Genomic DNA, 14,813 nt, shown 5'->3' on the forward strand with positions numbered 1-14,813 from the left:
ATTAGTAATAGGTTTAATAAAAAAAGAAGAGAGCCTTGAGTAAAAATAGTTTTGTAGGGTTCTCTTAATAGCTGTTAACCACTTTTGCCTGCTCTCGCATGATGCCCATTGAGAATGGGACAAATTAATACTGTGCTCATTAATTATAATATGGCTTCCTTTATTTTGCCATGTGCAAAACTGAGGCCAGAACACTAAATAAAATTTCTTTTAAAATGTGTATTTGATACTAAGTAAACCATGTTTATTACAGAAAATTTTGTAAATATGCAAAGATTTTTTAAAAATAGACCTATAATTTCAGGGATAACCATTTTTAAAAGTTCGACATATATCCTTCTAGCTCTTTTTCAAGCATGAATGATTTGAAGTTGAATGATTTGAAGTTAGTTTGTTTTTACTGCTTTTTTTAGGTTTGTGCTCATAACTTTGACACTTGTGCATTTGCTTTGAGCTCCTTTTTGGTTCGTACCTGGTTGTCCATACATACATACATACATTTAATCTCATCATGATTCCAAAATTACAAGCTCGGCATTCTTGGTTGTTTTTCACTCTGGAAAACTTTAAGAAAGCTGTCCTCTCCCCTACCTTCTCCGGTAACCTCTCTTTACTTTGAACATGGTGTCACATGTTCAAGCTACAAGGAGAAAGAAAGCCCAATGCATCTATATTGCATGCGCCCACCTGCCCTCTCTTCCTCCGCCCCCCACCCCATCTCTATATCTGTGCATCTGCGTGGTTCCACCACCACCACACACACCCACACACATACACCCATGTCTGTCTTTCCATCTCTCCTCTCTCTTTCCCTGTATCTGTATTTATCTGCTGGTCTGCCTGACTGTCTCTCTGTCTTGCTGCAGCATTCAGACTGCCCTCCTGATTCAGGGACAGAGCGTGTTTTCTCTGGGCTGATGCCAGACCCTGGAGAGAGGAGTGTTTTGAAAATTCAACTTGGACTCCTCACCAAACCACACTGCAGTTATGCTTAGCATCTGGCCTCCAGTTTGTCCACTTAATATAAGGTCCCTAACCCTAAGCATAACTTGCCCATTTGACTTTTGATCTAAAAACTTACACTTTTTAAGCTGGAAGCTCAGTTTAGAATCTTATGAAAAATAAAGGCCCACACTGAAAAGATGAAGAGAATCCAACTCAGCTATAATTAAATTTGGTTTCTTCTCTTTGCTTTCTTGTGAAGGGAAAGCCAGATGCCGCCCTTTCCAGAGAATAAGTTACCAGACCCTGATGTGAAGGAACAGCTTAATTCTGCAGCATAACAAGGATTTGAGCTGGCACTTTTCAGCCAGAATCTCAGAAACACACACACACACACACACACGCACACACACACAGAGCCTGTTTCAAGTTTTAGTGAATGAAAGAAGTTCACATGATAGATTGCCATTCTCACTTTTTAAATAGCTTTTATTGTTGAAGTAGAAAATAACAATTTTTTTTTGGAAATGTTATTAGTATGTTAGCTGACTTAATATTAGGAGGCTTTGAAACTTGATTTCGTAGTACAAAATCCTATTTGAAGAGTTAATAGACAAGAAAAGAAGCATTAACTAAAAAAATGAGGAGAACGGACTATGATGGAAATAGAAAATTGAAGGGACAAGCTTGAAGTTACAGTCTGTTCTGCTATAAGTAACACATTCCTAAAAAATTACTGCATTATGCAAAATTGCATAATAAAAACCACATGAGACTCATTCAGAAATTGGGTTATGGGCACACCATTCAAACTTCATCAGTGACAAACAGAAAAGATAGAAACCTAACAAAAGTGGTAGCGTAGTTTTACATATATTAAATGGTTAAAAAATAAATACTAGAATAAATATGACAGTTTACCTTATAAAGGACCTGACATTTGCTTCTGGAAGTGTCAGGAGAATTGCTGCTTGTGAGCTATTGTGTAGCGGTGGAAGGAAGAAGGTTCTCTGAAATCAGTGGAAAGTTGTAGCACCAGATGTGAATGGGTGCGGCTCCTAACATCCATAGTGAACTCTGAAGTGAATGATGGATATTAGGAGGGAAGCATATTTTGTGTATTTCCACATGGTTCAGTTCAGCCAGGTGTAGTTTTCTGCATTCACCTAGTGCTTCTTGCAGATGAAACCTTGCAAAAGTAAATGCAAAATTTTTTTCATGATGCCCAAACTGTTTTTCAGTTTATCAGTAGCTTTGGAATAAGTTTACAGTCTCAAAATAAGCAGAACCGTATTTAATTAGATTGAGAATTTTATTCACATCATTAGGTTTCAAGAGAAAATATACCACATTTACTCTGAGACACTTGCTCAAAAATTCTGATACCCGGAGAATAGTAAACTGAATGTGCTTCTTAAAAGTCAGAGTTCCTGTTGAGGTTTGGTTTTTTTCCCCTCTTCATATCACAGACATGGTGTTATTCCTTTAATACACTGCCCCTAGGGATACACAAGATGATTTTTGTGGATGAACATAATAGATAAATATTTTAATTTTAATATTTATTTTACTGTATATCAGAAAATGTATATAGCAAGCTTAACTATTGTTTCATAGATACTATTGTTTTGGGAAAATACATCTCAAGTGAGGTACCCTACTTCACACTGGGTCATCTGAAAATGAGCTGGGGAGTAGTTTCAGGTTGCCCCTGGCAGAGGGGCACTACTGGTGATTAAGTGGTGATCAACCAGGAGTTCTGACTATCCTGAAATCCTGTAGAATTGTCCTGTCCAAAATACCAATGATGCCCCCTTGAGATGTTGGTTAATATTAGACTGAGCAGGAGTAGGGAATTAATAGAGTTGATCATTTTAAATGGTGAGTACAAAACAGTATTTTATGTAGCTTTGGTAAGAACAATGAAAATAGTTTGAAGTTGATGGAAATTTGCAAAACACTAGTTGAAGACTAGTTGAAGCAGCAGTGAGCTTTAACAAACTTTGATATACAGTGCCATGTGTCAAGCAGTGTTTTCAGTGCTAGACAAATGTTAGCCAAGGTTAATGGGTTTTGAGGTATTAGCCTAGTCTAAGGCAGGCTTTCTATCTTGGCTGTACAGCAGAATTACACGGGGGAGCTTGTGAGAGTCTAGATACCCAGGCTACACCCCAGACCAGTTAAATCACTTTCTCTAAGGGTGGGACTCAGGCATTGGTATTTTGTAAGCTCATTAGGCTAGGCCAATGTGCAGCCAAGGTTGAGAACCACTGATCTGGGGCCATTTGAAAATCATTCCTCTTCACAAGAAAAGGTGTATCAATGGTGCAACTGTAAATTGAAGTCCTTCTCTGTGCCATACCTTACAGGGGGAATAGGACTAAGATACGGCTTAGGGAAGTTCTACCACCCAAGGCAGCCAGCAGACCTGGACATAGATTTTTATAGTCCTGGCAGACAAGTGCTAATGCTTTGAAGTATAGTCAGAGTATTTGTGAACACAGATGAGAGAGAAACTTTATTAAAAAAAAAAGTGCCAAATTTGAAAAATTATTAAACTTAAATTATTTTTGTTTCCTCTTACTTATAACTTCATATCAGAAAAAGGTGAGAAAATTCAAGAAGCACTTATAAATCACCATCAACTTAGCCTTCCTAACCTGGTTGTGGCCTTTGTGTGGTCAAGTTGGAAAATTTGAATTTTGTCTATAGATAACATAATAGTTTTGTCCTGGTTTAGAGCAGGTTCTTAAGTACCTCAGAAAGCATCTTTGAACTTAATGTCCTTCCTTGAATAAGTCATCGCAGCCTCAGAGAGAGGCTCAAGACAAGTATAAAAACACCTTTGGAAATAAACTATTTAGGTCATGCTTGTAGTCATTGGTTCTACTATGATTAATTTTTTAAATACTCATAGAGCTTCTATATTGTGATAAGTAAATGTTGGATCACATACATTTAAAACTTAGAGTTAAGCAGATGTGTCATATTAAATTACAAGTTTAATTGAAGACATCATAAGGTAGCTTAAGTAGATAAAGTTACTAATTAATTTGTTTCCAATGATAACATTCTTCAGCAGCTCTCAATTTGTTTAATATGGATTGCCTTACTCTGAGAAAACCCCATTCTCCATTGTATAGACTTATTTGCATTTATACAAGTGTAGTTTGTACTTAACCATGAATTACTTCCTGGTTTAAACACCAGGCATAGCTATTTGTGGTATTTTTTGTCTTGCACTTTTGGCATCTTAGTGGTATGAGCCGGAGCTATGCCATCTGTAGTTGAGTGAGATTATTTTTTCAAGGGCGGGGGAGGGGGAGTTGAAATGATTCGCTAGAAAATTTCAGAACAGATTCTTAAGGAATGATAAGATAACCCTAGAAACATTCTTATTTGATGTCATTTGCTAGTGAGTAGTACAGAAAAAAAATGAAGGTACAACTTGTTTCTTAACATTTTGCTAATTTGAAAATTGGAAAGGTACAACACTAGAAAGGAAGAATGAATTCCATGCAGTGTCAATTAGCAGAATTCTGCAGATGAATGAATAATTTTCTTTTCTCTAACTGCAAGTTGGAGCCAGTGAGGTTCACACGCAGAACCCAGTATTCTCAGGTTTTGAACAGCTTTTTTCCTAATGGTTATCTGTGAATGATAAACTTCTTTATGCTGAGATGTTTCCTATGCAGAAGGACAAGTTCCGAGAATCCTAAATAAGTCTGTGGGCCCTAGATAAGCCATTTCTGAAAGCTGCAGAGTTTAATATATTTTCACTTAGTGAGGCATATTTGAACCTAAATGTGTCAATTTCAGGGAGACTCTTCCAGGGTTCCATTGGAGACTTGCCTGAAACAATGTCTTTTTTTCCTTTTTCTTTGTTTTCCTTTTCAGAAAGAAGACATAGCTCATCTAGCAAGCCTTCTTTGGCCGTTCCTCCTACTTCAGTATTTTCCTTCTTCCCTTCTCTGTCCAAAAGCAAAGGAGGCAGTGGAAGTGGAAGCAGCCGTTCTTCCAGTGGAGGTGTTCTAAGTGCATCCTCATTAAGTTCCAAGTTGTTGAAATCGCCCAAAGAGAAACTGCAGCTCAGGGGGAACACCAGGCCAATGCATCCCATTCAACAAACTAGAGTCCCCCATGGTAGAATGTGAGTATGGCCAAGAGGGTTATTAATGCTTTACTTGATGCAGGTGCACCTGTGTACACTGGATGCATCTGAGAGTATCTGAGAATCATGTGAAAGAGAGCCCACTTTAGGGGAAATTCAAATACGTGTTGTTTCTTTTTGTTTCCCCATTATATCTTTGGGCAACTTTACAGAATAGTAATGACATTAATTATAAGGTTAATAATACTTATTTATTGCTGCTATATTGTGTGCCACCTATTGAAACTTAATTCTACCCATGTATGTCATTTAAGTATCACAGCAACCCTATGAAATAGGTATTGTTGTTATCCCATTTTCTAGGTAAGGAGAAGGAGTGTGATAAGGTTGAGGAGCTTTAGCTGGGGAGCCCTCAAGTCCAACAGGCCTGGGTTCAAATCCCAACTCTGTCACTTCCTAGCTGTGGGGACTTGGACATGGCCCTCATTTTATTTATTTATTTATTTAATTTTTGGCCTCTAAGAATAACAGCCATTGTGTATTGTGCAGAGCTATTGAGAGTAGTACAATTAATATATCAGAGTCAAGCACCAGGCATGATATCTGGCCCGCAGGAGAGAGTAAATAAATGGATGCTGGTGCTGCTGCTGTTGGTAATAATAGGCATAAAAAGGTGAAGAGATTCCCAGATGCTGTTCTAGGATTTTCTGGGGCCTGCAAAACACATAGGGAAGCAGCACTTCCTCTCCCCAGCCCTGGGTTCACATCACGAGTGTGGTGATGAGGGAGGGCTGGAAGAAGTTTACACCCTCCAGGCAAGGGTTTGGCAAGCTTCTACAGTGGATCCTTAGGCTGGCAGGCTCCTGTGGTCACATGAGGGAGCAGCCGTGCATTCCCATAGAAACATATCTCGCCTCATCATGGCATCCCTCAGCCTTAGTGACCAGTGGCTTTTCCCTGGCCTGCCTCCCTTTTGGAGGCTATGCCACACATCTCAGGCCCAAGGTCTGATAACCCGGTTAATCGCAGGGCCGCGTCCAGCACCTGCTACTGCTCAAAGACCTTGCCAACTGGGAGTGGCCATGGCATCTTGCAGTGTCTCTGCTGCTTTCAGGCTGTTCCAGGTACAGCTGTTTGGAGCTGTTTATCCTGGTTGCTAAGTCTCCAGCCTCTGCTCGTCTGTCAGAAGCGCAAGTACAGCAAGCTTGGCTTTTGTTCCAGGAGCTGTCTAAAAGCCAAAGAAAATGTCAGTGCAGCATGTAAGTCACTTTGCCAGTTCAACAGCTGTTAGAGCATTGAGTCCACTAAACAAAGTTTAGAAAACCTCATCAGTTCAAATCTTCTGTATGTGGAGCTGGCCTTTAGAAGGGGACCGGGACAAGTGTTAGCTTCATACCAATATTTGCCAACCAAATGATTGACTCCAACAGAAATCAGTTCTTTTTAGTGGCACAGGTATTCAGGGCTCACCAACCGTGGACCAGACATTTGTATTTCAAGCTCCTGTTATGGAAACCTTTTTCAAGGACTGGAGAGTTATCACTTCAGTGGCACATCATTCACTAATTAAACATTGGTTTTGCTCATTAACAGAAGCAGAAAGCCTCTTCTTGGCTATCTGTTGTTAGGCTTATTTGAATTCTTGTAAGTCCTTAGTGACATTTCTTGGAAACATTCTCTAATTCCAATATTCTTTTCTTTGCTCACTTGATAGATCCTTTCTTTAAAATTACATTTCTCAGAAACATTCTCTGCAGGTCCTGCAAAATAGTCTTTGGTCCTTTTAGACCGTTTTATATTTTATTTCTTTCAGGAATTGCATTGGGTATTAGCTCTAGATCTCTCATAGGCTCCTGTTTAAGATTGTTCTGGAATGATGAAAGACCAGGTAAATTTGGTGGTCACTAGAGTTTTTGCCTTGTCAGAAGGGCTTATAAACTGAATAAATGTGAACTTTACTGAGTTTTCTGGATAGTTCTAACAAATTTTCATAACATGCCTTTGGGAGCCTACCTCTCTACAGTGCATGGATAGATCCAGGTTCTCCCTCTTCCCTCTGGCTCACCATTCACCTGGGGCCGCTGAGGCACTTAGGTACTGGTGTTCTCGCTTCCCCTACCACAGTATGACGCCCTCTGTTAAAGTGGAAAAGATTCATCCGAAGATGGATGGCACACTACTGAAATCTGCGGTGGGGCCAACCTGTCCTGCTACTGTGAGTTCCTCAGTCAAGCCTGGCCTTAACTGCCCCTCAATACCAAAGCCAACCTTGCCTTCACCTGGACAGATTTTGAATGGCAAAGGGCTTCCCGCACTGCCCACTCTGGAAAAGAAGTCTGAAGATAATTCCAATAACAGGAAATTTTTAAATAAGAGATTATCAGGTAACTTCACGTTTTCTCTTAATGTTTCTCTGTGTATTAATTGGCTATTCTTAGAGAAGCAAGTGAGCTGCTATCTATAAGTCCTTTTTTTAAAACTGGTCAACTTCAGCTTTAGGAGGAAGTTTCTTAAGTAATACGCTTGACCACTTTATTGTTGTCTTTAAAATGCAAGTGTGTGTGTAAGTAACATAAAAATAGCTTTCTAGTAGTGTATTTCTGAATGGAGTAAGGCAAAAATGCTGACTTAAACCATCTCTTTCCTGTCATCTGGTGGCAATAATCCCCACTCTGTAAGTGACGTCGCTGCTTTTTTGCAGTGCTCATATGTAGATTTTATTCAAGTTATAATTTGTCTGTTTTGAGATTTTTCCTCTTTTTCCAGGAAAAAGAGAGTATTTGGTGGGCCCATAGTAATGTCTGTATGCTTTTGACAGAAAGAGAGTTTGATCCTGACATACACTGTGGGGTTATTGATCTTGACACCAAGAAGCCCTGCACCCGGTCTTTGACATGCAAGGTAGGTGGCCTCCTGGACAGACCTGAATACTCTGGTAAGCTCGGGGAGCTGAGATAGATGGGCATTGCTCCCAAAGTCTCTCTCACCCAGAGGGGATCCGAGCTGTGGATTGTTCTGAATTTTGTTAATGAGGAAATAACTTGGTTTTGATGAAGAAAGCCTCAGGTTTAGAAAATGCGAAACCTCTTGTCGTAAACTACAATCTTAAGAGAGGGTTTATTTCCAGTGAGCAATGTTGTATCCAGAGGAATAGTATTCTTTTATAATCAATATGTTATTTCAAAGACTTTTAACATTTCTTCAGAGAAATTTAATATGAAAGGCTACCCTTTACTGTATTTTAGATTATACTGACTTAGAACAGTCCAGAAATTTCCTGCACATATATGTGAATATTCTTAAAGTGTTTTTGTAATCGGTGGTCCTTAAATTTAAAGAGCCACTTTAAAATATTTGTGACTTTTAGGGAGTCTTATTTTTCTAGTTTTTTTTTTAAATACTAGATAACATGCAATCTATTTTATATATAAGATAGGAAAATGTAATGATCCTCTTTCTGTCCTGAGGTTTTCCTTTAAAATGCCAGTTTGCTAATAAGAAGATGGTATATTTGCTGTAAAATAAGGGTTGTGAATATAGGGGTGGCTCAGGGCATCAGTGGACCTGCTACATAGATTAGCTTCTATGTTTATTTGCATTTCTCTGGAGAGTATCCCCAACTACCCTTAACAAAGGTTCAAGAGGTATTAAGAATCACTGCTTTGAAACCTGTAATTTAAAAACCCTGTTTGGAGGAGGGGTTAAAAATTATAAAAATTGGTCTCGTCTTCTTAAAGTTAATGAAATTGTTGGGGTATTATTTTAAATTTTACCAAAGATTGTGTTTGAATAAAGGACTTCAGACCCCACTCTGCCTCATAAACGGAGGAATGTTACAATCTTCAGAATGGGAAATGTTATTTCTAAGGGGTTCTTTTTTTAATTTAAATTTCTTATTTAATTTTAGTATACGGATTTTATCTTACAACAATAGTTCTGATCTTTTGGGGTAAAAGAGTTGGTCAAGAGCACCTTTAAATATCTAATTTTAAAAAAAAATCCCAGATCCTCTTCCCTGAGGAAAAAATATATGTACACATGTATATTATGAATTTCGCATTCTATTTCAGGAGTTGTTGGACATCCCCACTCCATGCCCCACCCCCCCGAATGTCTAGGTTAAAAACTTGTAATTCAGAACAAATTGCCTTTGTTTTATATAATATTAATTGAACACACATAGTGGTGTGTTGTTGTTCTCTGAAGATAGCCATTGTAGCTCTATGGGATTATGTCCATTTCGCTGCCCCTAAGAGAACTTGTGAAAGGGTGCCTCGGCCCTGCTCCATATCATTACAACTGCTCATCCTCTCTCTGCTTTCTTCCCGCCTACCTGCCTCTTAGTAACAGATTTCTCAGTGTTATCATACTGGTCATGCTTTCTTTATCCAGCATGCTCTATTTAAATCATTTCTGAGGTATATTGGTGAACCAAAAGCTTTATCAACTCAGAATCTGCAAGGAGTTTGACCAACCTTCTTCATTTTCAAATCATGTATGCTCTCCTTGCATTCTGTTAAGGGCGTCATTATTGTGTGTGGCATGATGTTAATCCTGTCATCACATTAATAGGTATCTTCAGCCCTGACATGTCATGAGTTCAGCATAGAAAATGCAGCATCTTGGCAGGCCTGTCCTTTCCCTTACTTTCTTCCTGTGCTGTTTGTGAAGTGCTTCTCCCTTTCTCTGCCCTACTGTGGCCTGAATCTATTCAGCTATCATGGACTATACATGCTTGAATGCCTTCCTTGAATGTCCCCCACATGGCTGCCCAAGTCTCTCCTGTCTTAGACTTAGATCATTGTCCATTCCCTTCACTGTCAGGGGATCTCCTGCTTCTCGCTTTCTCATCTGTCTAATGTCCTGTTTAATGTCTTCTTTGCCTTCCATGCAAATAGATTTTGAGACCAGTAGTCTAGTCCATTTAGTCACTGTAGAAATTTTTATTGCACACATCTAGGAGCACAGGCCTCATTCAGGGTCCCAGAGGATTTCGGGCTTTAAGAAAATCAAGGCATGTTCCCTACCCTCATGGGGCTTACAGTCTAATGAAAGAGATGGAGATTAATCTGATGATCGCTCAAATAAGTGTAAAGTTACCATGATGAGTAAACAATGGAAAGAGGACTATGTTATAACAGCCTTCAGTGGAGCGATTAGGCCAGGGAAGCCTCCTTTGCCATAAGAACATGGGCCGGAATCCATGTGACTTAGCAGAGCAAAGAGGGGTGAGAGAGGTAGAGGAAACAACATGTGTGACAGCTCTGTGATGGGCAGAACAAACACCTTCGGGTCTGAAAGAAAGCCAGGAGGCTGAACAGAAGGAGGAGGAGGAGGCACTTGGAACCAAAAGAGCGAGTAGCAGGGACCATAGGTGTCAGAGTGTGCGGGGCCAAGAAGCCTAGTTATACAGTCATTCTTTATCCTGTGAGCCTTAGGTAGTCCCCAGAGAGTTCTGATGGGAGGTAGGTGCATCTGATTTGTGTTTGGAAGGTTCTTCAGCACTCAGTGGAAATCCAAACCAAGCCGGGAAAATATTGATTATCTCATCCTACCTTCCTCACCTGGTTTTTCTGTGCTAATCACCAGTGGACATTCAAAGACAAGGAGAGGCTTCTACATCTGTCTGGAGAGACAGGCAGGTGCACCAGTGACATTATCTATTCATTTGTTCATCCGACACATATTGGAGGGTCATTATTTTTATATACTTTTTATTCGAAGCATTTATTGAGTGCCAGGTGCTATACTAGGTGATGGTACAGCACGAAACAAAACAGTTCTTTGTCTTCATTTGGGGTACTTCCTTGTGGATTTATTTCATATTGAAGAAAATTAAGAATTTAAAAAGATGCTAAATACATTTATCTGTGCCAGATTAGATTTTGGGTGTACATAGTTTGCAGTGCATCTAAGAGAAAGGAGGTAGGTTATGTTATTAAATTTCAAAAGGACATTAGAAGCCTAATTCCCTTTAAACTCCTTAATTCGAAGCAGATATATAAACCTGTAGAGCAACATATTTGTGTAATATGTAGAGCCATGAACACACATAAAATATAATTTGCAGTATTTTGTAACATAAAAGAGAAAAGTAAAGTAAATATCTGGATGAATTCACTTACATTTGGGATATGTGTCTCTTTATAGGGATTCACTCTGTTTTACATCTCTTCTCTCAGCCTTATAGACTTTACTCGGCCTTAGCAATCCCTGTCTCCAATTGCTTTGAGCCACTTTCTTTACATGGCATTTTCATTGAACTAGAGAGAAACAGTTGTATTTAGTTTTTACTCTCTGGCAGTTACTAAAAGAAGACTTTTTGATAAAACAGATCTTTGGAATAATTGTTTCTTCCCTTGTAACATTCAAAACTCTAAATGGCCCAAAGAGGGATTTTTCTAATGAAGTTGATAAGAGCCCCAGTAAACGAATTATTACTATTGCACAAAACATGAGTACCTGTCGCCTGCTTGTTTCTGTTTGCTGCTCACTTACATACCAGGTGGCACAGCTAACATTCCTTCTTTCTTCTGGTAGAAATAACATCTCCAAACTCTCATACATTGGGAGCCTAGAATATGTGCTTCTATTCTAGCTAAAGAAAAAAGATGATACTCATGATTTTTAGCTTATCAAATGATGAACAGCCTTTTACTTTGCTTATGGTCCAGAATGCTTTTTTATTAGGAATAATGTTTTTGGATATATGACAGAGAAGAAATTATTTCTGACATACTTTGGTTTCTGTATTTTTCTGGCCTACAGACACATTCCTTAACCCAACGGAGGGCTGTCCAGGGTAGAAGAAAACGATTTGATGTGTTATTAGCCGAGCACAAAAACAAAACCAGGGAAAAGGAATCGATTCGCCATCCGGACTCTCAGCAACCAACGCAGCCTCTCAGGGACCCGCATCCCACCCCTTCTAGAACTTCACAGGAGCCACACCAAAACTCTCATGGAGTGATTCCTTCTGAATCAAAGCCTTTTGTAGCTAGTAAACCTAAACCTCACACCCCTAGTCTTCCAAGGTAAGCCAAGTTTTCCAACCCTTTCTCCCTCCTTCAGAGAACAGACTTGGAGACACTGTAAAACCCCACTGTAGTCATGTCAAGGAACATACATTGGGCTCACTACGAGAAGATGAGATGTTTTCCCATTGGGTTTTACTTTAAGGGGAAAAAATCGTTGAGTTCATCATTGTGCTCTTCTCGGCCCAATGCAAGCAGCAGAATAAAGCTAGAATTACCACTCAACATTATATGTCTCGTAAGCCCACTCACTGAGCAGGCTGACTCCTGGGTCCTGCCTGCAGGTTAGCAATTGGAACATTTCACATGGCTTTGGCAGAATTTCCTATTCATTTGTCTCGCTTCTTGCAAAACGCAGCAGTGGGAATCCTTGCTGGGGACAGACATTCAGCCTGAGTTTTTTCAGCATCCATTTACGAACATTTTTTTTTCATTCATTCATTTGGGACTTTGGCCTAAGCATGAATTAGGCATTTTAGCCATGTAGTAGGCAGTGGATCAGGGTGTTTTACTGAGAACTTGTCATACACACACCTTGGAGACAGTGCTGGTGGACAGAATATATGTATGTCTGTGCTTGTATATTTAACCAAGTTGAGGTAAAGGACTTTGTACCCATTTCCAAAGAGAAGGAAAAGAGAAAGGCATTGAGAATGAGGGCCTTCAGTGTTGGGCATCGGAAACAAGGACTTCTGCTCAGGAACATGCCAACCCTTGTTGCCATTGCCTGACATTTCACACTCACATGTCTGATTCTTGAAATTGTCGCATGACGGGTGGAAGTGCCTCCCTCATGGAAACCCAAGTTTGTGCCTATCCCGACACAAGCCCTCTGGTTTCTGAGCAACACAGTGGAAGAGCAGTGGGGGAGGCTCTGTAGAGCGTAGCCAGGCCCCAGCCATGATTCCTTAGCAAGTCCTTTCTCTGGCCATCTTCTCATTAAAGTTTCCCCATCTATTAAAAAAGTAAGTTTGCTTCTAGAACCACTAGCACTGTATATATGTAGGAAAAATGCGTTGCTGTCCCTGAGTAGCAGACTCTAGGATCGGTTATCCACATACAGTATAGTGCTACCTAGTTCTTTTATCACCTCCTAGCCCTCTTGGGTTGTTTTAGAGCACTTTGCCAATTATCTCATATATTGCCTTAGTAACCCAAATCCATGTGAAATTTAAAAAGGAATCAAAGAAAGTATTCTCTTAAATCCCATAGATGTTTTCCCTTCTTTGAGGAGACTAGAAGGACTTGAGCAACCCAAGTGGCTATAGAAAGGAGAACTAGTATAAGTGATCTTGGACGAGATCTGGCAAGCAGATCTACTTGACATCGTGCAGTTTGGGAGAAAGGTTCCTTCACTCTGGGGCCACCTCAGGTTTTCTCAGTGTTAGAGGTGGACCCCAGACCCCCTAGGTGGTTTTGGATACGTTGCTGTATCTGAGTTAAGGCGGCTGATTCCCAGACATGTGATCTGATCAGTGCTGCACTTTCTACTCACCAAGGCCTCCAGGCTGCCCTGCTCAGCAAGGTGGGAGTGCCCCCATTGACCCTCCTCCAGTCCATGAATCTCCACACCCTCCCCTGCCTGCCACTGAGCCAGCGTCTCGGTTATCCAGTGAGGAGGGAGAAGGCGATGACAAAGAAGAGTCTGTTGAAAAACTGGACTGTCATTATTCAGGTCATCATCCTCAGCCAGCATCTGTAAGTTCCACATCCACCCTGCATTGACCCTCCCCACGCAGCAGGGACACGACACTGCAGGGGGGCGCGCCAGGGACTTTGGCATGCCCATACATGTGGGACGCGGTCAAGATGTGAGAGCAGCTCAGAACAGGGTGCCCCAGAGGTGGCATGCACTCTGTCCGGGGACGTCTCATGCTTTTCCCTTTCTCTTCCATGAAACTCAGGGCCAGTCATTGTCACTGTCATGCTTCACAACCTGTGGTGCTCAGAGTAAGCTCTGTCTTTCATGGTAGCTCCATTCCTGAAGGAAAGAGACCCTCACCAGGTCGTGCTGCCGTCGGAGTTAGCAAGCATGTGTGGTTGTGCTCTCTTTTTCAGTTTTGCACATTTGGGAGCCGGCAGATTGGAAGAGGCTATTATGTATTTGACTCCCGGTGGAACCGGCTTCGCTGCGCCCTCAGCTTCATGGTGGACAAGCATCTGAATGCGCAGCTGTGGAAGTGAGTGCCTGTCGTACCAACTCTGGGATGGGGAGAGAGGACCAACTTTACTCAGCATTGCATACTCTTTATTTCTTATGGGACTAGTTTAATGAATATATACTTATCTAAAATGAAAACATGGCCTTTGACTAGCTCTGAGAAGAAGGCCCCTCATCATTCATTCATTCATTCATTCATTCATTCTCAGCAAATAAGTCTCGTTCTGGGTTCTAGGGTTCCAAACAGGCACCGCCATAGGTATGGAGCTCAAGTTCTAGTTGGCGGAGAAACTCAAAAACCAATAAACAGAAAATAGAGATTATAACTTGTCATAAGGGAGACAATGGAAACACTAATAATCATTAACACTGAGAGCTTACTGTATGCCAGACAACTTTAAGATTAAATATATTTTCACATTTCACTTTGTCAGCTGACCTTGATTATCACCACTTTACAGATAATGAAACTGAGAAACAAGGTCACACAGCAAGTTAGTGGTAGGGCCAGGATTTGGGCCCAGAGGCAGTTTGGTTCCAAACGGAAAGCTGAGGTGATAAAAAA

At 40.5% G+C, this 14,813-nt stretch overlaps 1 protein-coding gene across 4 annotated transcripts in view; it reads left to right on the forward strand.

Annotated features, from left to right (window-relative positions):
- The window catches only part of ATXN7 (ataxin 7), an 84,746-nt gene that overhangs the window by 58,442 nt on the left and 11,491 nt on the right, over positions 1–14,813 (forward strand). For all 4 annotated transcript variants that reach the window (XM_011358454.2, XM_023529682.1, XM_023529683.1 and 1 more), the window contains 6 exons: positions 4,840–5,092; positions 7,178–7,437; positions 7,872–7,954; positions 11,822–12,087; positions 13,587–13,785; positions 14,146–14,267. In XM_011358454.2, the coding sequence (XP_011356756.1) occupies positions 4,840–5,092; positions 7,178–7,437; positions 7,872–7,954; positions 11,822–12,087; positions 13,587–13,785; positions 14,146–14,267 (1,183 nt within the window). The remainder of the gene's footprint in view (positions 1–4,839; positions 5,093–7,177; positions 7,438–7,871; positions 7,955–11,821; positions 12,088–13,586; positions 13,786–14,145; positions 14,268–14,813) is intronic.

The sequence above is a fragment of the Pteropus vampyrus genome, unplaced genomic scaffold, assembly GCF_000151845.1.
Source record: "Pteropus vampyrus isolate Shadow unplaced genomic scaffold, Pvam_2.0 Scaffold41, whole genome shotgun sequence".
Classification (NCBI taxonomy): Eukaryota; Metazoa; Chordata; class Mammalia; order Chiroptera; family Pteropodidae; genus Pteropus; species Pteropus vampyrus.